At 40.6% G+C, this 26,793-nt stretch overlaps 2 protein-coding genes and 1 non-coding gene across 7 annotated transcripts in view; 1 reads left to right on the top strand and 2 right to left on the bottom strand.

Moving 5' to 3' along the window:
* PHACTR3 (phosphatase and actin regulator 3) overlaps positions 1-17,399 on the top strand; it is a 273,840-nt gene extending 256,441 nt beyond the window's left edge. For all 5 annotated transcript variants that reach the window (XM_055266142.2, XM_055266145.2, XM_055266141.2 and 2 more), the window contains exons 9-13: positions 5,963-6,018; positions 9,531-9,592; positions 10,549-10,689; positions 14,900-14,976; positions 16,807-17,399. In XM_055266142.2, coding sequence (XP_055122117.2) covers positions 5,963-6,018; positions 9,531-9,592; positions 10,549-10,689; positions 14,900-14,976; positions 16,807-16,822 — 352 coding nt within the window. In that variant the 3' untranslated portion in view covers positions 16,823-17,399. The remainder of the gene's footprint in view (positions 1-5,962; positions 6,019-9,530; positions 9,593-10,548; positions 10,690-14,899; positions 14,977-16,806) is intronic.
* Positions 6,035-26,793, bottom strand: part of SYCP2 (synaptonemal complex protein 2) — a 101,456-nt gene continuing 80,697 nt past the window's right edge. Inside the window, exons 43-44 of the transcript XR_008654597.2 lie at positions 8,834-9,045; positions 6,035-6,335 (exon numbers count right to left, since the gene is read on the bottom strand). The gene's annotated coding sequence lies outside the window, so the exon portion shown is untranslated. The remainder of the gene's footprint in view (positions 6,336-8,833; positions 9,046-26,793) is intronic.
* LOC129474932 (U7 small nuclear RNA) lies at positions 22,349-22,410 on the bottom strand. The gene has a single exon (XR_008654679.1). It is a non-coding gene; the product is annotated as a U7 small nuclear RNA (small nuclear RNA).

The following is a 26,793-nucleotide window of genomic DNA, read 5'->3' as shown; positions in this document are numbered from 1 at the left end:
GTGTCTGAAGGAGGAGTGTTTCTTGGGGATCCAGGCCTGCAAGGAGGCTCTGGGCAGGATGGAGCCTGCAGCTCTGCTGTCTGAAGCTGGAAGAGACCTGGGCTCAGCACGCCAGGTGAATAATATCAGTGCTGTAGTAGTAATGATAATGCTACCTATTTGTGTGCCAACCTCCTCCTATATTTAGTGTTCTCGACTCTCCCAGCATCCCTGTGGGTTTTGTTGGCAGGTGTTCACCTGGGGAATCAGAGGCTCAAGTAAGGGAGGGCATGACCCTGTCACCCAGCTGGCAGGGGTCAGAGCTGGAACTGGAATCCTAGCTCTGTGCCAGTGCTGGGGCCCCAGTGCTGACTGTGGAATAGTTGACAGCCTCCACAGACCTGGAAATGTGGGTGGCACAGCTGCATCATGACTCCCGGAGCCTCTCCAGGCGTCCTGACTGTCTAGGCTGTCGGCTGTCTCATCAGCTCCACCTCTAGGCCCCTTCCTCCCCATCGTTTGTCCCCTGCTTCCCTCTCTCCTCTGTGCTACTCACAGCACAGGGCCACGTGTGTCGTAGGTGACTGCTACAGATCTGTTGTGTGAGAGGCACTCGGAACCAGGAAGTGCCTGTGGGGTCACCTCTTTGGTTGGTGCCCCCTTGCCCCTCAGGGCCCCCACAAATGACACATCCACACTTGAACATATAGACATCCTTTTCCAGGGTGTGTCGTGCTCGATACCTTTAATTCCTGTCTGCATTCCAGGGCCTGCTCAGCCTCTTCCTGGTTCCCCAGCCTCCCTGTCATCCCCACCTCTCGTGTGTGCACAAGCAGGGACCAGGTGGGGAGACCGGCAGATGCTGCTCTCTGTCCCTGGAGTTTCTTTTCTTAGTGTCGCTCCCACACCCACGCGACGCTTTAATTAACTGCCACACTCAGGCTTTCTCAGTGGGGAGAGTCAGAAATAGACTGTGGCTTCCCCAGCTCCAGGCGGCACCAGGACGTCACTGGCAGCCCCATTTCTGAATCAGGAGTCTCGAGCAGCTGCATAGGGTGGGGAGGGTTGGGGAATCCCACAGGGGTTCTGCACCCCTACCTACCCCGCCCCACCCCTCCGCAAGGCCTTCTGCAGCTTCCAAAGCCCAGCTATGCTCCGGCCACGTCTCTAGTGGCTCTTCGGAGAGCAACTTGATCCTGAAGCTCAAAGCCCAGGAAGCCGTGGCGGTATCCCCGCCCCAGCCAGGTCCAAGCAGGCTATGTAGTGAGGGAGAGTAACGGGCGCCCATTCCTTTGCTCCTTGACGCAGGCTGCTCCCCTTGCCTGCGCCGGCTCTGGGGGTCTGCTCTTGCAGAGCTTCATGACTCATTCAACCTGACTGCCCTCTTCCTAGCCATGGTTCTGCCTAGAAAATATCCTGGGCCACTTGGCCTGAGTGGCCACTGTGTGTCAGGTAGGGGTCAGCACACTGCGGGGCAGGGGTGGTGGCCTGTGATGCATGCCTCTGCCTGGACCCGACTCTGTGCTGGGAGAATGCTTCCTGGGCCTCATCCCAGCTGTGTCCCTGCTGGCTGGTTCCTGCCATTTGGTGTTGCTGGTGTTCCTCCCTGCCTCAGCCTTCCCAGGATCTGGCACTGGCTGTGGGTTCTGATTCCAGCCGTAGTAGCTGCTGGTCACATTCCTCTCTCTGAGCCTCAAGGGTCTCGCCTGCAATGTTGGCAAAGTAATTGTCTGTCCTTGGCATCAGGCTCGTCGCCATTTTTCCTTTTGGAAGCCCCGACTTTGCATGAAGAGTTAGCATAGCTTCAGGTAGCAGGTGGACAAAAGGGTGTCTTTTATACTTAGGGTAACAAGTATTAATTTGGAGTGTGGGGTGTTTTTTATCTATGGCCAACTTCTTCCCCAAGTCTTGAACAATTCAGGGGCCCCTCATAGGCCTGCAGCACACTTTGTCCTTGGTATCTGGTGGGGCTCTGGGCAGGTCCATATCTCTTGGTAGTGGGTTCATCTCCGTCTTTTTCGGAGAGAAATCTGGAAGAGTCCGGAGAGTGTTTCCAAATGCAAATCTAGTCCTGGCATGCCCATACCCCATCTCACCCAGGTCTGCTTTAAATCCTTCAGTGCCGCTCTGGGGTTCCAGGAGTGAATCCAGACTCCCTCTCCAGGGATGCCAGGCTGTGTGGGTCCTGCCCCTGCTCAGCCTCGGTGCACACACACCTCCATGCAATGTAAACGACCTCACCTCAAGGCCTTTGCACATGTCCTCTCCTCACCTAGCGATCCCCAATCATCCTCTGGATCCCAACTAAAGTGTCACCTTCTGGGAAGCCATTCATGTCCAGGTTGGAGCCTAGTCTGAACAGTGGCCTGGCCTTGTTGGGTTGGCAGCACCACCCTAAGACCCTGCTTAGCACACTCACCTGGCAATCAGGGGTCTTCTTGCTCACCTCAATCCCCTCTGCTGGTGAGAACCACAGGGAGGGTCTTGGGGCCCACAGCACTATCTAGGGTTCTGCATCCACTCTTCCAGCTGTGGGGTCCTGGCACTCTGTAGGTAGAGGCAGGCTAGTGACAAGCCAGTGGGGTCCTGGCCTGAGCACGCTTTTGCTCTGTTTACAACCCTGTGCCTCTGGGGCTGTGTCTACCCAGAGGACTGCATATTCTAGACCATTCAGGGGTGCCCTGGTGACATTCAGTGAGAAGCTTGGCAGCTAGATGAAGCCCTGCAGTGAGCGATTGGACCACCAGACTGCCTCTGCACCTTGGGACCAGTTGCACAGTTTTTGCTGGCTTGATGTCCACGCTTTCCTGAGGTGTATCAGTTGGATGAAATGCTTTTCTGGGAACACGGTCCGCGACCAGCTGGCAAGTCACGGGTTGGGTTTTCTTGAGAAATTACTAAATCCTAAGCATGCATTGTCACAAACATTTTTGTGCATTATCTCATTTAATTCTCATTAAGAGGGTCTGGTACTAATTCTCATTTTAGATGAGAAAGACGAGGTTCCAAAAAAGGATGGGGGAAGCCTTGTTCGGGGGCCATGCCAGTGGACACCAGCCTCCAGGGACATTCAGGGTACTTCTCAGATTGGAGGAAATGCACAGCCTCACTCCCCAGGTGTCCCTGTGGGTGTTCCTGGCTGGGCAGCTGGCTCAAGAATTGTCTTGAGCCACACATAAAATACAAGTGGCTGGGGCCAGCATCACGGACAGTGAAAGAGTTTACCAAGGCAGTTGTAGGTAAAGAAAGGCAAATTTATTAGAGAAAGTATGAAGATCCATTGCAAGGGTGCAATGGGCAGCATAGCAGAGAAGAGGCTGCTGCAAAGAGGCAGGGGCTGGAGGGAAGTTTTATAGGGTTGTGCCAGAGGGGCTTATGTGCAGATAAGGTCGTGCTGCTGGGGCTTCAAGTGGAACAAGATATTTGGAAATAGGATGTCATGCCAGTGGGTTGTCTGTGATTAGCTGGCTCTCAGAACAATTCCTCTCCCCCACCTAGGACCCCTTCCTCATTGTTGCTTACTTATTAGGACTCCATGTTTTACTTCCCAGGATCCCATTCCTACACACAGCCTCTCCCTCTTAGCCAGAGGAGCTGTGCAAAGGAAGTGTACCTTTTCATGGGTGAAAGATTCATGGTGCATTCACTCTTGCTGGGCTTCAGGGATTTTTCATTTCTATTGCTCTAAAAGTGCCTGTGTGCCTTCCCCCTCCACCCCATCTCCTTCCTGCTTCCGAGCCCTTCTGTGGGCAGTATTGGGGCCAAGGATCTGGCTTGTTCCTGCTTTTCCTATGGTGGTCTGCCCCACCATTATTCAGACACAGAGGCTGTTGGGTACTCTTACCATTCCCTGTTAACAGAGACTCAGATACATTGAGAAGCGAGCTAATGCTGAGTGCCCAGCTCTAAGGGGAGACCCCAGACAACTCCAATTTCCTGATGATTTCTCTTCCTTTACCTAATTCCTTCTCCAAGACCCTTGCAGACACTGCTGTACCAAGTGGATTCTGTGTAACTCTCTCAGAAGTTTCCTCTTCCATAAAGCCTGCCTTGATTTCCCCCCATCCTCACTCCCTCAGTGTTTAAGCCCAGTGTGTGAACAGTTAAGAGATGCTGCGGAGAGAGCTGTGGTCTTCCCACACTGGTTTCTTCTCTTCATTTGGGTCTCGGCGAAATGTATCTCTGCCAGATTCTGAATGTATCTGCCCCTGCCCAACCACTCACCCACCATATCCCCCATTTCCTCCACGGCATTCACCACTCTCTGAGATGATTTTGTTCGTTTGTCTGCCTTTACCTCTAGACCAGGGCTGTCCCAATCTTTCAGCTTCCCTGGGTCACATTGGAAGAAAAATTGTCTCAAGCCACACATAAAATACACTAACGATGTTGATGAGCTAAAAATAATTGCAAAAAAACCCTCATAATTTGTTTTCAGAAAGTTTATGAATTTGTGTTGGGCCTCCTTCAAAGCTGTCCTGAGCTGCATGCAGCCTGCAGGCCACGGGTTAGACAAACTTGTTCTAGACTATGAGCTTCCCAAGGGCAGGGAAGGCTTCCCGTATTCAGCACTGTGTTCTGGGGGCTTGGAACAGTGCCTGGCATATAGCAAATATTTCATAGTCGTTTCCTGAGTGCTTGAATGAATGGCCTTTGGGGTGTTTTGACCAGATTGCAGGAGCAACACTTAGTGAGCTAGGCTTTGCACACATTGTTTGGGACTGGGGAGGATTCCAGCCAGGAATTGTCAGGGGGGAGGTTCAAGTCTCACTGAACATCGAGATACGATGTGGAAGCAACCACCCACAGAGCCAGAAGACAAAGCCCCCAGGGAAGCAGAACCACAAAGGGTTGTGTTCTAGTGGGGAGGGAGGAGCGGCTGAGCCCCGCAACACCCTAGGCTTTCTGCTGGGACAAGGATTATAAATAGGAGATAAATAATTTTTAAATGGAGGCAACATCCTCACTGGGGCAAAATATTATGGCCCTAAATTCTGGGCATTCAAATCCTGGGCGCTGTTGTCTCCCTGCTGTGGTTAGAGGATCTGGAAGTGGGAAGGTTTCTGGCTCTGGCCCAAGGACAATATTATTGTAGTCACAAAAATAATCAGAGCTTGGCATTAATTTTGGATAAAGATGCCTCCTTCTCCTGACAAGCCCTTTATGTTTTTTGGTGGTGACTGTTGTTGGCCGCATCCTCCAACTTCCTCAATGAGAGACCACTTGAAAAAGAAATAATAATTTGTCTTCACATCGCACACTCCGTCTGGGCTGATGGTGGGAGGGGAACGCGTGTGGGTGGGCTCAGCTCTGTTAGCTGCGCTGGCTGGAAGAGATTCCCAGTTTTTATTCAGCGCTCGAGCTGAGCTGCATGCGTGCTGACAAGAGGCGGGAGGCCCCTTAGATCTCTTTAGACACTCCCCCTGTGCTGGGCTGGGCTGGGCACAGGCGGCTCTACTCAGCAGTTCAGCAGGCAGAAAGCCGGAAGGAGAGATCAGTGCTCCCACAGCTGGTGTCTCCTATGCTGACAAGGGAGGCAGTGCTGGGAAGCGTGGATCTCCCAGCATCTCTGGATCCAGAAGCCTGAAAACAGGTGGTGCTACCCACCCCTCCCTAAGCCAATGGGCAGGAAAAAGAATTTCCTGAACAGATCTCCTCGCTGCTTAAATACACTGCTCCGGTGAACAGTCCAGACCAGGCAAGGTTTGGGCGACAGATCAGAGAAATGAAGACCTGCACATGCGGAGTTGGAGCAAGGACTACCCTAGTATTAGCTCTGTGACGGGAGAGCTTTCACTATCACCTGGAAGTCTGACTTGATTTTGCCAGCAAGAGGCAACAACCAAAGGTTCACTTTCTCTCCTCCCAATTTTGGGAGGCGATCTATAGGGGTGTGCCAGCCACCTCTCATTCTTGCAGACCCCAGGTGGAATTTGCAGGCAGCCACTATGGTGCAAAATGTAATTTTAGTGTTTTTCCGCAGACGGCTGAGCCAAAGACCTGCCGTGGAAGAGCTGGAGAGAAGAAATATCTTGAAACGTGAGTAGCTGGTGATTCCTCTAGAGGTTTTCCTTCACGTGTGGTGAGGCTGTTGCACAAATCCTGAGTTCCCATAACCCAGCCCTTCTCTGCAAGCAGAATGCTCCATGCTCCCAGTAAACCTGAGCTGCTGAGGAATTCTGAAAGCAAGCCCCAAAGGAAAGCTGATATACCTAGAAACATTTTTTTTTTAATTAAAAAAAACTCCTCTCCTCTTAGCATAAAGATGTTCTTATTTTCAGGGTTAGTCCCATATGTCTAAGCGCGTTAGGTTTCAAGCAGGTCTTCCTGGCAGTTTGGGTCGGGGTTCTTCATGGCTACAGAAATCACAAAGCATGAACCGCATGAACACACTAGAGAAGGACACGCCCCTTGCCTGTTACACTTGGGAGGAATAAAGCAGTCAGCTCCGGGAAACAGTGAAGCCATAGGAAGCTTTCCTGTGGCTCAGGACTTTGAGGTTCCAGGACCCTGTGTCGCTCCCAGCCTTGCGCCCCCTTGCATTTCCTGTTAGGTGGACAATTATAGCATATGCTGAGCATAGGTATTCATGAGTAACCTCCATGCTCTAGGGCACTATATTCCATTAAATATTCCATAAAGTCAGTGATTTAGGGGTGGCCAAACCTCTTGAAAAAGTGTTTCTCCAATAGTTCTTTATCTAGTCATTTTCAGTTTTTAAAACATTTTCTACAGAAAGTGTCTTCTAATGGCTTGGATTTTGAAAGGACTTTTTTTCTCTTTATGTGATGAATACTGCAGACTTTCTCTGAGTTTGTTCTCTTATTTGTGAACATCTTTTTATGAAGTTATAATGGTACCAAGCAGACTTTCTGTCAGAAAATACCCCTTGTTGGTCTGGGTACTGAACTTGAATTGATTCCTCCCTCCTTTCTTTGCCTCAATGACTTCATTAACTGCCTAAAACAATCCCCTCCTTTATATTGTTGAAAATAACCCTCAGATAAAGACTTCTTCGTTTTACTTTTTAAACTTAAGATATAGTAACTACTGTTCTATGTTAACTATACCATCTCCGAGGATTTAAAGAAAAGCTTTTCATTGATAACATGCTTAATTAAGTAGGCAGACAGAAAAGTCAAGCTGTTTCAGTTGCCAAATATTTGAATTTTTAAAAATTAAGTCACTTATTTATAAAGCTTGTAAGTTGCAGATGCTACTAAAAGTAGCAGTCCAGACTTGAACCAGGCAAGTTCAAGACACAGGAAGCACCACATTCCAAGTAGCCTGCTGTCAGCAACAGGAAGGGAGTACTACAGCCCAGACTTTTAACCCAGGAACCATGTCTTCTTTCAGTAGCAGCCTCTTCCTTGCTATTGTGGGCAACCAGGTGTTCCCATCAGCAAGTGCTTCTAATTGTGTTATTCTTTGGAAATAAATATCAGAGCCTTAGAAATAGAACTATCTTTGGTGAATAGGGAGCCAGCAAGTGCATAACTGAACTGCCTGCCCTTACCTTCAGTGCACAAAAGGGAAAATGGGTTTCCTCTGCGGTGGCCATGGCAATCCCGCCATAAACACTGTGCCTTCATCAGTGAATGTAGGTTTGTCCTTAGCTCGGAAGCCCTCTCTAGTGTCCTGAGTGGGAGGACCTGAGAATTTTACTGCTAGGTTTGTGGTGGGTGTTTGGTTTTTCTTTTGTTCTGTGGAGATGAGAATAGGGTAACTACACATAGCCTAGTATGAAACATCATACTCACAGGCTCCTGATACACAGGACTTCAAGCACTCATACTATATTGTATTTTCTTCTTGTAGTCAATTCTTAGAATGTCACTTTTGTATTTGCTTCAAGGGGGAACTCATGACTAATTGCAACCATATCTGAGGAGCACTCAAAACTCTGCCCATGTAACACTATAACATGGATAGAAAAGCAGAAGAGCAGGGGCCCCTTTATATGGTGATGGTAATTCTTTATTAGGCCCAATCTGTGCCAGGGACTGTATTCAGTACTTAGTATATATTCCCTCATTTAATCATTGCAACATATTTGTGAGGGAGGACTTCTTGGAGGAGGTATCCAACAGAGTGCCTGGCATAAAGAAGTGCACTGACAGGAACTTTCAAAGATCAATTCTCCACAGACCCTGCTGGTGACCTTCATAATAATTATGGCATTTTTCAGCATTAAAAAAAAAAAGAGCTGACTTTGTTTCAATCTTTTCACATGGAAGCTGCACTTGGGAGTTGCCCATGGCCTATTTTAAAGAAATCTGAAAAATTTTATGTCATGTAAATCCCTCATGGCTGGCCTTATCTGGACATTTTCACAATGTTTCTCTAATTGTATCAGCTTTCTGATGATACCTTAAAAGTATGATTTCTTCTGGTTTCTCACTTGTATAAAGAATTAAGCACAAACAGGATTTCATTACCTTTTCTAAAACACCCTAATCCAAGATGACTCACTTAAAAAAAAAATTACTGGAAAGCACATTAAACTCTTATATAACCAATCCCACAAATGTATAAATATTTGAAATGCATCTTTTAAATAAAGGCAAATAATGTGAAATTGTGTTAACTGCAAGTGGCAGGATTTCCCTTACCAAAACCTAGCAGTGTTTCTAGGAGTGCTAATTGTTGAAATCTCTTTCCTAGGAATGGAGCTATGTTCAGGTCAGGGACCTAAGGCTTTATTTAGCAATGGAGAACACCAGAAATAGGACAGCCATTATCTTGTATCCCAGGGGGAAGCTTACATTTTATACTATATCTCAGCACTTTGATCTATTTTTAGCTTCCAAGTGTAGGTGCGAGCACAGCTTGAATGTTAATAGTCACAACTTACCAAGCAAAGCTAATTTTGCTGAGGGACTTGGGCTTCTTTAAAAGGCACTGTCATGTAACAGTGTTCACGCTTCAGCAATGGAGAGTCAGCGAGGTTCATAGATGTGTCAAGATTTGAAATATAGTCTGAACATATAAATTCCAGGCAAGCATACGCTGCCCAGGAGCTGAAGAAGGTGTTCCATGTTTTATGTTGGTTAAAAAGTCTGTACACTTGTTAAGGAAAAAAAAAATTAGTGGCAGTGCTATTTATATTGAAATTTACATATACATTTATTTACTTAGTCTACTAGAGCTTTTTTTATGTGGCATCTAAGTGCTAGATGTAAATATAGATATTTGGGGAGAAAGAAAATCAGTAAGAAAGACAGACACAGAGATGTCTACTTCCTTAAACAAACAGCAGCCGTATCTGTGGTTGTTTCTAATGCACAGAAGGGCTGAAGAGACCAGGTTGGGATGACAGCAAAGCTTCGCTTAGTACAAGTATTTCTATGTAATGAGACCCTGATCTCCTGAGCAGTGACTAACAAAGTGGGAAAAAAAACACCAAGAGTGATGTGGAAAAAGGTCTCCTTAATATCTTACCTTCAGCTCCCAGAAATATGGGTATCTTGGGTACACTTCCCTGCTAAAGAGGAGAACGTTTCAACCTGTTTCTCTTTGTTATTTTTTTTTCCTATTTTAATCTTTCACAGAAAGGAATGATCAGACAGAGCAAGAAGAAAGAAGAGAAATCAAGCAAAGATTGACAAGAAAGGTACTATAAGCATTTTACTGCCTGAATAATAAAAGGTGGTCTAGAGAACAGCTGCTTCAGTAGCAGGTGGGATGGGTAATGCTAGGTATCACTCTGTGATCATGAATAATGTTTTCCTGGACAACATGGCATCAGTTAAATCAGGATATTTGCTCAGCAACAATGAATTAACTCCCTCTGACGTTCCCTATGGACGAAGTTCTTCCCTAGCACAGTAGCACTTGGAGAGGTGCACAATGCACGTGATATTTTTTACTTATGTTCAGGTGGAAGCCGGAAGTTGATTGGCATTTTCTTAATTTACAGTGTCTAGGAAAAGCATACCTGGGTATCAGTGTTTTAGTCACATTTTACACTCATCGCTTTTGTTCACCTCCAATATGTTTAGAAGTTCCTCAGTTGCAGAAAGCTTTATTAGACTCAAAGGTTTGTTATCTGTGACTCAAACAGTTAACATTTACTATGGCCAATACAGGTAGCAACTCTGTAAACCTTAATCTACTTTTAAAGCCCTGACCATTTCTAAATTCAGGTGTTCTGGATTCCCCTTCTTCGTTGTGCTGCTCCATAATAATTCTCTTGAAATTAACAGAATATCCTTCCTAAGCTGAACATATAATAACTTTATCAGTACTTTAAAAAAGCTTATCTAATTGTATCTGAAGCCAGGGATGCCATAAAATCTAAGTTAATTCACTAACCATTCCTTGAGCCGGTGCTATGTACTACTGGGGGTGTGACTCCTTCTGATAAAATATGTTGGAGGAAGGGGGATTGTGACTTAAGAGTACAGTATATAATTTAAGCCCTTCGCATTAGAGATTGCTTGTATTTGGGTTATATTTCACAGTTTCAGTTTTATTTATTTATTTTTTAGAAAAGTGCTGTTTGTTCAGAGTACTTCAAAAAAGCTAGTTTGGCATGTGATACTTAACTATGATGATCTTTAATTTTAGCTTAATCAGAGACCCACTGTTGATGAATTAAGAGACAGAAAAATTCTGATACGATTCAGTGATTACGTGGAAGTAGCAAAAGCGCAGGACTATGACAGGAGGGCAGACAAACCCTGGACGAGACTGTCAGCAGCAGATAAGGTACATAACTGTCTGTGCTGGTGGGGGGGGTGTTGGATGTTATAATAAGGGCAAAATATGTCATGCCAGGGAGTTTATTCATAGACAATGGGAGCCCTCAACTATTTAAGGGTATACTGCAGTAAATACTGGTTTCTCAAAGATAGATAATTCAGGGTCAGATTGAGAAGTGGTTCTCAGCTAGGTAACAGTTTTGCCCCGAGGGACATATGGCAATGTCTAGAGACATTTTTGATTGTCACAACTCGGGATGCTACTGGCATCTACTGGTAGAGGCCAGGGATGCTGCTAAGCATCTCACAATGCACCTAACAGCCCCCACAACAAAGGATTATCTAGTCCCAAATGTCAAGACTGTGGAAATTGAGAAACCTTGGTATAAGGGATAAATCAAAGGTGGGCAAGGCTGCCATAAGAGATCAACTGACAAGTTTAAACAAAAAGAGCTACAGTGGGGACAAAGAGGCATTCAAGAAAGCCTCTACACAGGAAGGGGAACATCACACTCCGGGGACTGTTGTGGGGTGGGAGGAGGGATAGCATCAGGAGATATACCTAATGCTAAATGACGAGTTAATGGGTGCAGCACACCAACATGGCACATGTATACATATGTAACAAACCTGCACACTATGCACATGTACCCTAAAACTTAAAGTATAATAATAATAAAATTTAAAAGAAAACAAAAACAACAACAAAAAAAGAAAGCCTCTACAGTATAGAAGAGGTTCTAGATTTTCTCCCTGGACTTGCGCAGTTTGAGGTATCTCTGAGAACCTCCTAAGGAGCCTGAACTGAACAGTTAGGCAGGAAGAACACAAGGAGGTAGTAGGTCACAGAGTCTCTGCATGACATTTGCTGAGCACAGAGAGGGTAAGTTCTTGTCTGTGATCAAACACTTGACTGGCAGGATTTAAGCCCAAGAGTGTCCGTAGAGTTTTGTCACCTTCTTGCTTCTATTAACTTTCAGAAGACTTGACTTAAAGCCTTTAGGAAGAGAAAAATTATACATTCAGGCAAGGAATTTGCTAATTGTTCTTCATTCTTCATATGCCGAGTATGAGGTGTATGTACACAGATATTGCATGAACTTGGAGAAATGCAAAAATGTTGGACTAACTTCCCTGGTTCTTTGTGATTGATGTGCCCAGAGGATCACAATGATATGAGGAGAAGTATCTTTGGTAGTCTGAAGATGTGTTTGAGTATGAGAATAATATACCCCTAAAATTCTTAAAGACTCTCCTTGTCCCAGAGGCTATGTTTGATGATTTCTGTCTCAGCGGGTCCCTTGAGTGTTTATCTGAGAAAGAAGTACATGATGCAAGTGGGCCTGGGGAAGCCAAAATATTAATGTATGCTGAAGTTAGAAAGGCTTATTTCTAGATCTCTGATTATAAAATTCCAAGTTCACCAAAAGCTGAAGTTTACTCATTATCTTGGTGTTCCTGTTTCATTGGTGCCCTAAGCGTGTGCTTGGTCCGTTTAGGTATGGAGTGAATGGGGTTGGGGGAAGGGTTGTCTTCCCACTACAGTTCAGCAAATTAATGAACGGAAGACTTACATAATACTAGTCCTAGCCAGAGCAATCGAGCAACAGAAAGAAAGGGCATCCAAACTGGAAAAGAGGAAGTCAAGTTACCCTCTTTCCAGACAATATAATCTTATACCTAGAGAAACCTAAAGACTCCACCAAAAAACTTAGATCTGATAAATTCACTAAAGTTGTAGGACACAAAATCATACAAAAATTAGTAGCATTTCTATAAACTAATAATGGACTAGCTGAGAAAGAAATCAAGAAGGCAATCTTATTTAAACAATCTTATTTAAAATAGGTACCAAAAATACCTGAAAATGAATTTAACCAAGGTGAAGGACCTCTACAAGGAAAACTACAAAACAATGATGAAAGAAATTGAAGAGGCCACACACAAATGGAAAGATATCTCATGCTCATGGATAGAAAGGACTAATACTGCTAAAATGACTATACTGCCCAAAGCAATCTACAGACTCAATGCGATCCCTATTCATTTTTCACAAAAATAGTAAAAGCCATCTAAAATTCATGTGAAACCCGAAAAGAACCTGAATAGCCAAAGTAATCCTTAGCAAAAAGAACAAAGCTGGAGGCATCACACTAACCTCAAAATATATTATAAGGTTATACTACCAGCATAATATTGGTATAAAAGACACACAGGCCGGGTGCGGTGGCTCACGCTTGTAATCCCAGCACTTTGGGAGGCCGAGGCGGGTGGATCACGAGGTCAGGAGATTGAGACCACGGTGAAACCCCGTCTCTACTAAAAATACAAAAAAATTAGCCGGGCGTGGTGGCGGGCGCCTGTAGTCCCAGCTACTCGGAGAGGCTGAGGCAGGAGAATGGCGTGAACCCCGGAGGCGGAGCTTGCAGTGAGCCGAGATTGTGCCACTGCACTCCAGCCTGGGGGACAGAGCGAGACTCCGTCTCAAAAAAAAAAAAAAGACACATAGACCAATGGAAAAGAATAGAAAACCCAGAAAAAAATTCACGTATTTACAGCCAACTGATTTTTGACAAAGGTGCCAAGAACATAAACGGGGGAAGGACACTCTTCAATAAATGGTGCTGGGAAAATTGGATATCTATATGGCAAAAGAATGAAACTGCACCCCTATTTCTTACCATATATAAAAATCAACTTGAAGAATAAAGACTTAAATGTAAGACCCAAAACTATAAAACCACTCAAAGAAAACACAGAAGAAACAGTCCAGGACACTGGTCTAGGCAAACATTTTATGGCTAAGACCTCAAAAGCACAGATAACAAAAATAAACAAATGAGACTATATTAAACTACAAAACTTCTACACAACAAATCAACAGAGTAAAGAGACAACAGGGAATATGAGAAAATATTAATATCTGCAAACTATTCATCCAAAAAGGGACTAATATCCAGAATATATAAGAAACTCAAATAACAGTAAAAAAAAAAATCCCATTAGAAAGCAGACAAAGGACATGAATAGACATTTCTCAAAAGATGACATACAAATCGCCAACAGGTATATGAAAAAATGCTCAACATTATTAATCAACAGGGAAATGCAAATCAAAACCACAATGAGATATCATCTTATTCCAGTTAGAATAGTTATTAAAAAAATAAAAACATGCTGGAAAGGATTAGGAGAAAAGTGAACTTTTATATACTGTTGATGGGAATGTAAATTAATGCAGCCATTATGGAAAACAGTATGGAGACTCCTCAAAATATTTTTTAAAAACTATATGATTCAGAAATGCCACTTCTAGGTATATAGCCAAAGGAAATCAAATCAGTACATTGAAGAGATATCTGCACTCCCCTGTTCACTGCAGCATTATTAACAATATCCAAGACACAAAATCATCTAAGTGTCCATCAACAGATGAATGAAGAAAATGTAGTGCATGTATATATGTATATGTGAATACAGTGTGTATACATACACATACAAAATGGAATATTCCACCTTAAGAAAATCTAGTCATTTTTGACAACATGTATGGAACTGGATGTTATTATGTTAAATGAAATAAGCCAGGCACAGAAAAACAAATATCGCATGCTCTCACTCATGTGGGATCAAAAAAGTTGATATCATGGAGGTAGACAGTAGAATGATTGATAGATTCCAAAGGCTGGGAAGGGTGGCAGGGTTTGGGGAGAGAAAGACAGGTTGGTTAACGGGTAGTAACATACAATTAGATAGATAGAAGGAATAAGTTTTAATGTTCTATAGCAGAGTAGGGTGACTACAGTTAACAACTATGTTGTGTATATTTCAAAACAGCTAGAACAGAGAACTTAAAATGTTCCCAACACATAGAAATGATAAATAGTTGAGGTGATGGACATCCCAAATACTTGATCATCACGCAGTCTATGTATATAACAAAATATCACATGTACCCTGTATATATGTACAAATATGATTGATGTATCAATAAAATTTTTTACAAAGACTTCCAGAATATTAGCTACATACTAGCTTGGTAGGACTATAATAATGAGTATGGCAGTTTTTAATGATGAACCAAAAAATTGTTTATTTTTTTCTGTGTATTACATAATAGAGTCAACAAGTATTAGGAATGGTTAACTTACAAACATGATGCTAATTTCCTGATCTTTTAATATCCTGAAAAACAATGTCTTGTTTTTAAATTTCAGGCAGCAATTCGTAAAGAATTAAATGAGTACAAAAGTAATGAAATGGAGGTACATGCATCAAGCAAGCACTTGACAAGGTCAGCTTTCTTTCTATGAATTTCATGGTACTTACTTATTTTTGAAACACACACCGCCCCCTGCCACAAACCATGTATCCAGCTATACAAATTCAGCATTTTTCCAGAGAACTCTATTGAACAAACAATGTACCTCAAGTAAGAATGCTGCCTGCTTCCATTAATTCCTTTAGGACTTGGTGAAAGGTGATATGTATGGTAACAATATTGGTTTATTTAAGTAGTTAATGCATATTTAACAAAAATAAGCCTCAAGGCAATGAAAGTAATTTTTCTGTGTATTTAATTCCCCTCTAATATTCAGAATTCCTCCAATTTATAGAACTCACCTATTTATACTTATAGATTGCTGTGAAATTAGTCACTCCCCACCTTCACATTTACTTTTTCCTATCTTAAATTATTAGTCACATCTTTAACACAGCCAGTGTTCTCCTAAAGCTGAGTATTTGTTTCCTCAGCAGATATTTGAGTAAGTGCCAAGAATGCAATAGTGAATATGATAAAGGAGGCTCCCATCTTCATGGAGTTTATGTTCCATTGGGAAAATATTGGCTGATTCTTCCATAATCAAGACTTTTCCCATTAAGATGAATATATTCTCTGTCTATGCTACCATATGCAAGGGATGACACTGGGCTTCTTGGTGATGACGAAGTTGGGAAAAGATTTAACTCTCTTTACTTATTGAACTGCATATTTTTTCAGTATTTCCACCCACTTCTTTTCCATGGCCATGACCAGTAGTAATTATGTGAAGTTCTCAAACATCTCTGATTCTAAAGCAGATGACTATGATGCAACAAGCCTTCAACTGTATCAGTTGCTTTGTCTTCTCTTTTATCTGAAGATGCTCAAGGCCCACAAAGAGAAAGGAAATCCTGCATGTAGATACTGCCTTAAACTAAAATAATAGTTTTCTGTTTGTTAGAAAGTGGCCACTGCAATTGTTACCTGAAAAATTTACTCTGTAAGATTAATGTGGCTATAGAACAGAAACTAAGTACAATGGAATTCCACCTTAACCAATGGTTTTAGGGTGAATATATCAAGGGGAAGGGAAAGTTGGATGAATAGGAAAAATTACGCAAATAGTTTGTTTTTTAAGGTTCCCTCCCATGACTAACATACTTTTGGGGAGGAATAGGTCATATGAACATTTAGGAAAAACAGTTCAGTAGATCATGCACAATTACATTTAATGTTCATTTTGTCTTAAATAGAATGACTACATATTCTATATATTGTAATCTCAATTTTGTACATTTTCCGATTATACATTATTAAATGTTTAGTAAAGAGGTTTATTGTCCTAAGTTGATAGCATTCTAAAATAATGACTCTAATACTTGAACATAATGAAATAATTTTAAGATCTTTATGCCACATTTTAACAATTCATATCAATTTAAGAGTCAGAACAGTATTTTTAGTTATGAGATTTTAAATGTTTTAAAATTACTATGAACATATTACTCGACAAAAAGTCATAACTCTACTATAATTTTCAATAATTAAAAAATTCATTATTTCTACTGATTTAGCAAAGCCCTGGCCTTTCTATGTACTTCAAGGGCTTAACTCACAGTTTTAAAACTAAGTTCTAGGTAGTCTTAAGAATTCAGCATATAATATAACAGGGGCCTGAGAGTGGGGAGCCCTCTGAGACTCTACCCTATTTTAACCAGAGTAGCTCTATCCTTATGTTTGACATATGGGACTTTTGAGAAGCTTTTTAATAGCAGCAAATTTATTTGTATAAGGTTTTTGGCTATTTTAACTGCTAGAAATGTATAACCTTAAATTCTTTGTCTTTTTTATAATCTCTAGATTCCACAGGCCATAGAGATTTTCTTCTGAGAAGAATTTGTGTTTAATTTTTTTGATACCAACACTGAACATTCATCAGGGAACTTTCCTGAAGTTCAGCTCAAGACTACCTGCTGTGTTTGTGAGAAGGGCAGGATCACACACACAGGTGCAATCTTGACCACACTTACCTGCAAGAGGAGTAACCAGAGGACACACTTCCTTCCTTCTTTGGTGTCTGAGGAGTGTGAACTGTTGGGGTCAGTTAAGACCCAACATAACTCTATCAGAAGAAAACTGTTGTTTGCCTTTCAACCTTGTTTTACAGTTCTGCAGTGTAATGGAGGACGGGCAATGTGCATGTGCAGGCTCACCACTCCTAGGCCTCTGACATGAGGGACATGTGACAGTGTCATTCAGTATTATGTTCAAAAGACATTTTTATCCTGATCATAATTAATTTGAAAACTCTTTAAGTTCATGTTATACAAAATGATTTACTGTATTATACTTTTCCTTTTTTATATAATGTCTAACAAAAAATACAGCTGCAACATTTTGATTCCTGTTAATTTTGTTCTTTAATTAAATGACTACTTATTGCAGGAAATTAACCCAGGCTTTACATTTTCTTGTGATTGGGATGAGTGGTACTTTTTAGAACAGGGATCTGTGAAACAAGTCAATTTTTACTTTTGAACCATCAGAATCCAAACACATGAATGAGAATTCCAACTTTTTATGTGTTTGGTAAATTTTTTTTATATTTAAATGTGGCTTGTGCCTTAGAAAATCAAATTGAGTGCGTTTAACCAAGAAATAAGCAATAATTTGTTGAAAAATTCTATCAAAATGAAAAGTATGCCTCTTTAGAGTATTTTTAAGCTCACCTCTGCAAACACTGTTGTTAAAGAAAGGAAATTTACCCCAGCACAAAGGTGAAAATCTTGGCACAAAGGGGGAAACTAACAATAAATGTTCCCTGAAAAATATTTTTAATTGGCTTTCAAATAAGTGTCCTTACAGAGATAAGCCTTCCCTCCTCCTTCCCTCCTGGTATACTGGTGAGGCAGGAAGCACAGTAACTTGGAGCATGACTTTCAGAGCTTGCAGAACTTGTGCACAAATCCAAGCTCTGTGCTATTCAACAAGTTACTTGTTTTCTCTATAGTATGGTCATATCTCTCTCACACAACATTGCTGTAGCATCTAAATAAAGTAACTAAAGTGCTGGCACAGTGCTGAGGACATTCTAGGAATCCAATAAATGTTAGCTACTGATACGGTTGCCAGGTAGCACCTGGAGCAACTGAGTGTCCTCTATGACTTCTTGCCACATATGCTACCTCATTGCTTTCCACTATTTTTCCTTTTCTACTTAAGACTGCTACTGGGTCAGACACCCACAGAAACTGCCAAGTCTTTATGTTAGCACTTTGTTCAAAGTGACTTATGATCAGTCCTAGAGACTAGCAAAACACACTATTCATTGAATTATAGTTTTTTTAATAAGAAATTGTTACGGTAGAAAAATTCCAGCTCTACCTCTTAGCTGCTCTGTAAACTTCCCGTGAATCAGTTGACTTCTCTGAGCCTCAAGTTCTTTGTTTGTGAAATGTATCTAAATCCTAATTAGAAGTCAGTTAAAGGATTTAATATATATATATTTATATACACATTATATATTTTCTGTTATTCATAACCCGTTATTTGTAGCCAAAACTTTACCTCTTAAGCAACATATTAGAAGCTCTCTGTATTTAATATTCAATTTAAAATATTAATGGGAGCCCAAATTATGTAAAACTAAGATTTCAATTTCCCTCACACAGAAATATTAATATATTTACTATGAAACAAAGCAAAGGAAAAGGTGCTACTGTTTAGAAACCACCTTGGCCCCCAAAGTACAAAAGATCAGTATGGCTTAACAAAAGAACCGGGCAGATCCTGTGGTTAGAAATTACCTGGTTAGATGGGACATATATTTAGTTTTTTGCCCAAGTCCCATAACTAGTGGATAATAAAACTAAAAAGGTAAAGTGCAGGATAACCAAAGGAGGGTTTGGACTGGTTCAGACTCAAAGGTTCTAAGATATCCTAAAACCAGCAGACATTTTCACTTTAACCAAAATTTGTGGCAATAGTATCTAACTTCTACCATTGTGTTTTTATTATGCACAAACTATTATTCTAAACTATACTTACATATTTCATGTTCTTATCAGGTATTATAAGGGTTAAGAGATAAACTAAAATTGAATCAAGTATATTTACTCTGCACCTGCACATCACAACTATCAAGTTAGAGGAATAAAATTAAAAAGCAATTCACAAGTCATATTACACTGATAACATACATGTATATGTACATGCATTTGCATATGTTTATAATTTGAAGAGTAAGTATACTTAACAGCCTACAGATTTAGAAAAAACTATTTGTCCTACTGAATAACAGTATATATGAATTATCAGAATTCTTCATTACTAGTATTCAATAAGGAGGTTTTTATGCAATAAATTTACAAATCATTTGCCCCTATTTTCAGAAAAAATTATTAAAGCAACCATGAATATTTAAATCATAAGTTCTGTTTTTAAGGAGCTCAGAACATTTTTACAAGCATGTTAGTAATTTAGTGAGAGGAAATTAAATATCTTCTAGAAACATCTATTAACTTTTAAGCTAATGTAACAGAGGAAATACCACATTATATGACTTTGTAAAAAGTATTTCTAAAAGAGTTTAAAGAGGGCTGGGCATGGTGGCTCATGCCTGTTATCCCAGCACTTTGGGAGGCCAAGATGAGTGGATTGCTTGAGTCCAGGAGTTCGAGACCAGCCTGGGCAACATAGCGAAACCCCATCTCTACAAAACAAACAAAAAATTAGCTGGGCATGGTGGTATGTGCCTGTAGTCCCAGCTACTAGGGAGGCTGAGGTGGCAGGATCGCTTGAGCCTGGGAGGTTAAGGCTGTAGTGAGCCTTGACTGCACCACTGCACTCCAACCGGGGCGACAGAGCAAGACCCTGGCTCAAAAAATAATAAAGAGACTTCGAAATCATATCACCTAAGTAATTTTTTGACAATTTAAATGGTGGTGGGAGTGGGGAGGAAGAACCTAACATCAAGACATCCACCTTGTGGAAAGATATGGTAATTACAGGCCTACATTTATTATACATTGGAAGTAAAGTCAAAGTTTTTAGCTATGTATCTACAGTCCTTCAACAACAAATTCAAGCTCAGAAATGCAAAATCCTAGTTGTACTATTAAAACTGCTATTACTATATGCTTCCAATACCCATTTGTCTAGTTTTTTCCAGAGACCTTTTTCTCCATTTTTCATATGAAAACATCTCAGAAGATATTCGTAAGCAAATGAACATATGAAACTGAATATATGAAAAATATTTTCAAAAAGTAGATTTCTATAAATCCCATTTGCTTATTTAGCTGCAAATTTATTTACAGTGATGATACTAGGAACACACTACTAGTTCATATTCAAACAAAAAATGTTTGTTAGAATGAACAACAAAGTACTGGTTAGCAGTTCCATAGTTCTATGAAAATACAGCAGTATTTTTAAAGTAATAAAAATTTTTTAAAAAACCTTTTCAAAGTTTTTAATCTCAACTGTAAATCTTAAAGATATAAATGGGGAAATTCTAAAAATTCAGTTTTCTTACTAAGCAATGGGAGGAAAGCAATCTGGATATATGGTATATATGACAATAATTTAATGTTTCAAATTGCAGACATGTTATATATGTGTATTATTCCTTTCTAAATGCAGTTTATTATCCCTTCTCAAAAATACATACACTGAATTAATACAATTCAGGTGTGTTCCCTAAAAGACTGGTCTACACCACCAGTCCATTCTCTGCTTTCCAGATAGCCTAATTATAATGGTGACACCTGATGTGGCAGAAAGCACAATCTCCAGAACCACCTATCATCTTGCTTCAATTTTTACAGTCCAAGTTAGATTTGTTTGTTGATACTATTTGCTGGCATTTTATTTTGCTCAAAATTCTACTTGTTTATTCATAGCATATATGATTCTTCCATACTTTAAGTTTTAATTAGATGAGAAACTTATACACTAACTGTATCTGGTTTAACTGTTAATAGGTGATAACAGAATGGTTAAAGAACTGACTCCAGCAACTGTGAAGCTCCACACTAGGCACTGAACTCAGAGTTGGCAGAATTTGTCACTGTAGACTACAAATTTCATGTTCAATTAAATGCTGTATGAAAACCACTCCATCTATTATTCATTTAAAGGATCTGCTGGCCTTTTAAGTTGGTGTTGGCCATCCATAATACTACAATTTGGTGGCAATGAGATCACTATAGTAATGGCTGTAGAGTTTAGTATTTAGGTTTCTGCCTAGCTATACTAACGTAAAATTTCTTCTCTTCCATGTCCTTTTCCATGTGTACTTCTGGGACAGTTACCACCTTACAGCTCTATTTGGTTGAGGACAAGCGGTAAACCTACACCAGGGTGTTAGATTACAATCCAGGTAAGAAATTTAAGTCATTAGCTACAATGATCATTTATTTTTAATATGTTTAAAATAGAACAAGAATTTTAGCTATATTAATTAATATACTCATTAGCCTCTGCTATGCAAAATTGATATAAATCACTATTTCTGTGAAACAGATAAACTAAGGAAAAATTTTATAATAAAGAACAGAGAGTTCTGATCTATAAGATTTCCCTTCCGAACTTGAAGTCTGCAAACTACAGCCCACAGACCAAATCTGGCCAGCCCCTGCCCTTTTAGTGGCCAGTAAGCTAAGAATGGTTTTTATATATTTAAACAGTTACAATTGAAATGATTATAATAAGCACCGACATGATACCCTGAAATTTGCCTTCTGGCCCACAAAGCCTACAACATTTTCTGTATAGCCCTTCAGGACAAACTTTGCTAGATCTTGCTCTGAACTTAAAAAATTTAAATAAACATATAATAGAACATTTTAGAAATGAATTACATAGAAGTCAAATAGCTAAATTGTTTTTAAATAAGCTTAAAACCTTTTAACTTCAAATCTATTCCAAATTTCAACACTCATTATAAACCCAATTGTCTTTGTATTTGACCTGAACAAAATGTACATCAAATTAGGTAAATAAAGCCTCATCATTATTAAAGGCAAGTGTTTCATTAGTGTGACTTCCACTCCTCCAAGTTCCTTTTATTTAAAATTGTTGCTATCACAGCGTAAGCTAAAAGTATATTATCTAAGTTCAAGATGGTACAACATATTGATCTCACTCAACACATCTGTATTCCTAAAATGTTGTTCTCCTGTAGATGTCAATTCAGAATATTTTCATGCACCTTTATTTTAAATAGAAAAACTAAAGCTAACCATTACAAATACATTGCCTTAACAATGAAGTCTATGTACATTTGATTTGCCTATACGATTCCTCTGAGGGTCCAATGAAATGGAAATCTGTATGATTCTGCATGATATTAAAAGCACACATATCCTCATTTTTAAATAGGGAGTTCATCTCTTTTGAGGTGGGCATTCTGGTGAAAACTGAAAAACCTACTAGACATACTCTAAAAGAGCTGTAACACCACGGAAGGGTTCATTTATTACTCATTTCTGTATCTAGATTTGAGCTCAGTGCATATCATATAATAGATGTTCAAATGGCTGGTTAATACTTTATCAATTACAATGAAAATGCTGACACCACATAGGACTTGAATTTTAGGAGACATATTAGTTCTCTTTGAACTTAGTAAATTCCTACTTAAAACTGCCATATTCATTAGTTTGTTCATTCACATTGTTGTAAGCCTACTTTTCCAGACACTCTTTTAGCTTCTGAAAATTGTGATGAATAAGACATACAAGTTTCCTACCCCCACAGAATTTACAGGAGTGGAGTTTGTGGAGGCAAGGCAGAAATAAAGAAATTTCAGATACCAAAAATTGCTATATGATAGACAGAAATAGTAACATTAATTGGATGGTGAGGGAAGTACTGTCTAAAGAATTACCACTTAAATGGACACGTGAAAAACAGCAAGAGTTCCCAGGAAAATGGAATCTCAAAACCAAAGATTTAGAAAAAAGTGAGATTGTTCAAGTAATAGCTTGAGGCATACTCAACAAGGGGGAAAGGAGAACAAAATAAGGGTAAAGAGAGGCAGAGGTCAGCTCATGTGGGGCCTTCTAGGCCATGATATAAAGGCTGGGTTTTAATAAGTTTTAATAATTCAGATGAAATGCAGATTAATAAAATAAGGCATTTAAAGTAGTATAATTTTGTGGCATTTAGTACATTCACAATGTTATGTAACTACCACCTCACCTCTATCTAGTTCCAAAACATTTCATCACAACATAACTTTTAAGGAGTCACTCCCCATTCTTCCTTTCCCTCATCCCCTGACAACCACTAATCTGCTTTCTGTCCCTGTGGATTTACCTATTCTGGGCATTTCATATAAATGAAATCCTAAAATGTATGACCTTGTGTGTCTCGTTCTTTCACTTAGAATGTTTTTGAGGTTCATCTACATTGTAGCATGACTATATACTCCTTTCCTTTTATAGCTGAATAATATTCCACTGTATTGATATATACCACATTTTGTTTATTCATCATCAAGCCATTTGGGTTGTTTTCACCTTTCGACTACTGTGAATAGTATTGCTGTGAACATTCTCATCCAAGTGTTTGTTCAATCTGTTTTCAATTCTGCTATATTTTAGATATTTGTCCCTGCCCAAATCTCATGTTGAATTGTAATACCCAATGCTGGAGGTGGGGCCTGGTGGGATTTGTCTGGGTCATGGGAGTGGATCCGTCATGGCTTGGTGCTGTCTTCACAATAGTGAGTTCTCACAAGATCTGGTCATTTAAAACTGTGTGGCACCTGCCCCTGCAACTCACTCTCTTGCTTGCTCCTGCTTTTGCCATGTGACTTGCCTGCTTTCTCTTTACCTTCCACCACGATTGTAAGCTTCCTGAGGCCTCGCTAGAAGCCAAACAGGTGCCAGCACCATGCTTCCTGTAAAGCCTGCAGAACCGTGAGCCAATTAAATCTCTTTTATTTATAAGTTACGCAGTCTCAGTTATTTCTTTGTATCAATGTAAGAATGGACTAATACAGAACGTTGGTACTGAGGAGTGGGACATTGCTATAAAGGTACCTGAAAATGTGGAAGCAGGTTTGGAACTGGTTAAGAGATTAGAAGAGTGAGGAGGGCTCAGAAGAAGAAAGAAAGATAAGGGATCCATATGAACTTTAGTTTTTTCCAATTCTTTGAAGAAAGTCATTGGTAGCTTGATGGGGATGGCATTGAATCTATAAATTACCTTGGGCAGTATGGCCATTTTCATGATATTGATTCTTCCTACCCATGAGCATGGAATGTTCTTCCATTTGTTTGTATCCTCTTTTATTTCATTGAGCAGTGGTTTGTAGTTCTCCTTGAAGAGGTTGTCTTTCACGTCCCTTGTAAGTTGGATTCCTAGGTATTTTATTCTCTTTGAAGCAACTGTGAATGGGAGTTCACTCATAATTTGGCTCTCTGTTTGTCTGTGATTGGTGTACAAGAATGCTTGTGATTTTTGTACATTGATTTTGTATCCTGAGACTTTGCTGAAGTTGCTAATCAGCTTAAGGAGATTTTGGGCTGAGACAATGGGGTTTTCTAGATATACAATCATGTCATCTGCAAACAGGGACAATTTGACTTCCTCTTTTCCTAATTGAATACCCTTTATTTCCTTCTCCTGCCTGATTGCCCTGGCCAGAACTTCCAGCACAACGTTGAATAGGAGTGGTGAGAGAGGGCATCCCTGTCTTGTGCCAGTTTTCAAAGGGAATGCTTCCAGTTTTTGCCCATTCAGTATGATATTGGCTGTGGGTTTGTCATAGATAGCTCTTATTATTTTGAGATACGTCCCATCAATACCTAATTTATTCAGAGTTTTTAGCATGAAGGGTTGTTGAATTTTGTCAAAGGCCTTTTCTGCATCTATTGAGATAATCATGTGGTTTTTGTCTTTGGTTCTGTTTATATGCTGGATTACATTTATTGATTTGCATATGTTGAACCAGCCTTGCATCCCAGGGATGAAGCCCACTTGAAAAAGAGCCCGCATTGCCAAGTCAATCCTAAGCCAAAAGAACAAAGCTGGAGGCATCACACTACCTGACTTCAAACTATACTACAAAGCTACAGTAACCAAAACAGCATGGTACTGGTGCCAAAACAGAGATATAGACCAATGGAACAGAACAGAGCCCTCAGAAATAATGCTGCTTATCTACAACCATCTGATCTTTGACAAACCTGACAAAAACAAGAAATGGGGAAACAATTCCCTATTTAATAAATGGTGCTGGGAAAACTGGCTAGCCATATATAGAAAGCTGAAACTGGATCCCTTCCTTACACCTTATACAAAAATTAATTCAAGATGGATTAAAGACTTACATGTTAGACCTAAAACCATAAAAACCCTAGAAGGAAACCTAGGCAATACCATTCAGGACATAGGCATGGGCAAGGACTTCATGTCTAAAATGCCAAAAGCAATGGCAACAAAAGCCAAAATTGACACATGGGATCTAATTAAACTAAAGAGCTTCTGCACAGCAAAAGAAACTACCATCAGAGTGAACAGGCAACCTACAGAATGGGAGAAAATTTTTGCAATCTACTCATCTGACAAAGGGCTAATATCCAGAATCTACAATGAACTCAAACAAATTTACAAGAAAAAACAACCTCATCAAAAAGTGGGCAAAGGATATGAACAGACACTTCTCAAAAGAAGACATTTATGCAGCCAAAAGACACATGAAAAAATGCTCATCACTGGCCATCAGAGAAATGCAAATCAAAACCACAATGAGATACCATCTCACACCAGTTAGAATGGCCATCATTAAAAAGTCAGGAAACAACAGGTGCTTGAGAGGATGTGGAGAAACAGGAACACTTTTACACTGTTGGTGAGACTATAAACTAGTTCAACCATTGTGGAAGTCAGTGTGGCGATTCCTCAGGGATCTAGAACTAGAAATACCATTTGACCCAGCAATCCCATTACTGGGTATATACCCAAAGGATTATAAATCATGCTGCTATAAAGACACATGCACACATGTGTTTATTGCAGCACTATTCACAATAGCAAAGACTTGGAACCAAGCCAAATGTCCAACAATGATAGACTGGATTAAGAAAATATGGCACATACACACCATGGAATACTATGCAGCCATAAAAAATGATGAGTTCATGTCCTTTGTAGGGACATGGATGAAGCTGGAAACCATCATTCTGAGCAAACTATCACAAGGACAACAAACCAAACACCGCATGTTCTCACTCACAGGTGGGAATTGAACAATGAGAACACATGGACACATGAAGGGGAACATCACACACTGGGGCCTGTTGTGGGGTGGGGGGAGGGGGAAGGATAGCATTAGGAGATATACCTAATGTTAAATGATGAGTTAATGGGTGCAGCACACCAACATGGCACATGTATGCATATGTAACTAACCTGCACATTGTGCACATGTACCCTAAAACTTAAAGTATAATAAAAAAACAAAGATAAGAGAAAGCTTGCAGCTTTTTTTTTTTTTCGAGACAGAGTCTCCGTCGCCCAGGCTGGAGTGCAGTGGCGCGATCTCGGCTCACTGCAGGCTCCGCCCCCCGGGGTTCACGCCATTCTCCTGCCTCAGCCTCCCAAGTAGCTGGGACTACAGGTGCCCGCCACCTCACCCAGCTAATTTTTTGTATTTTTAGTAGAGACAGGGTTTCACTGTGTTAGCCAAGATGGTCTCGATCTCCTGACCTCCGGATCCGCCCGCCTCAGCCTCCCAAAGTGCTGGGATTACAGGCATGAGCCACTGCACCCGACCAGCTTGCAGCTTCTTAGAGATTGGTTAAGTGGTTGCGACCACAATGCTGACAGTGATAT

This window comes from Symphalangus syndactylus, chromosome 24 (genome assembly GCF_028878055.3).
Source record: "Symphalangus syndactylus isolate Jambi chromosome 24, NHGRI_mSymSyn1-v2.1_pri, whole genome shotgun sequence".
In the NCBI taxonomy this organism is placed as follows: Eukaryota; Metazoa; Chordata; class Mammalia; order Primates; family Hylobatidae; genus Symphalangus; species Symphalangus syndactylus.
The sequence above is the reverse complement of the archived record's forward strand: the minus strand, read 5'-3'. Positions and strand labels throughout refer to the sequence as shown.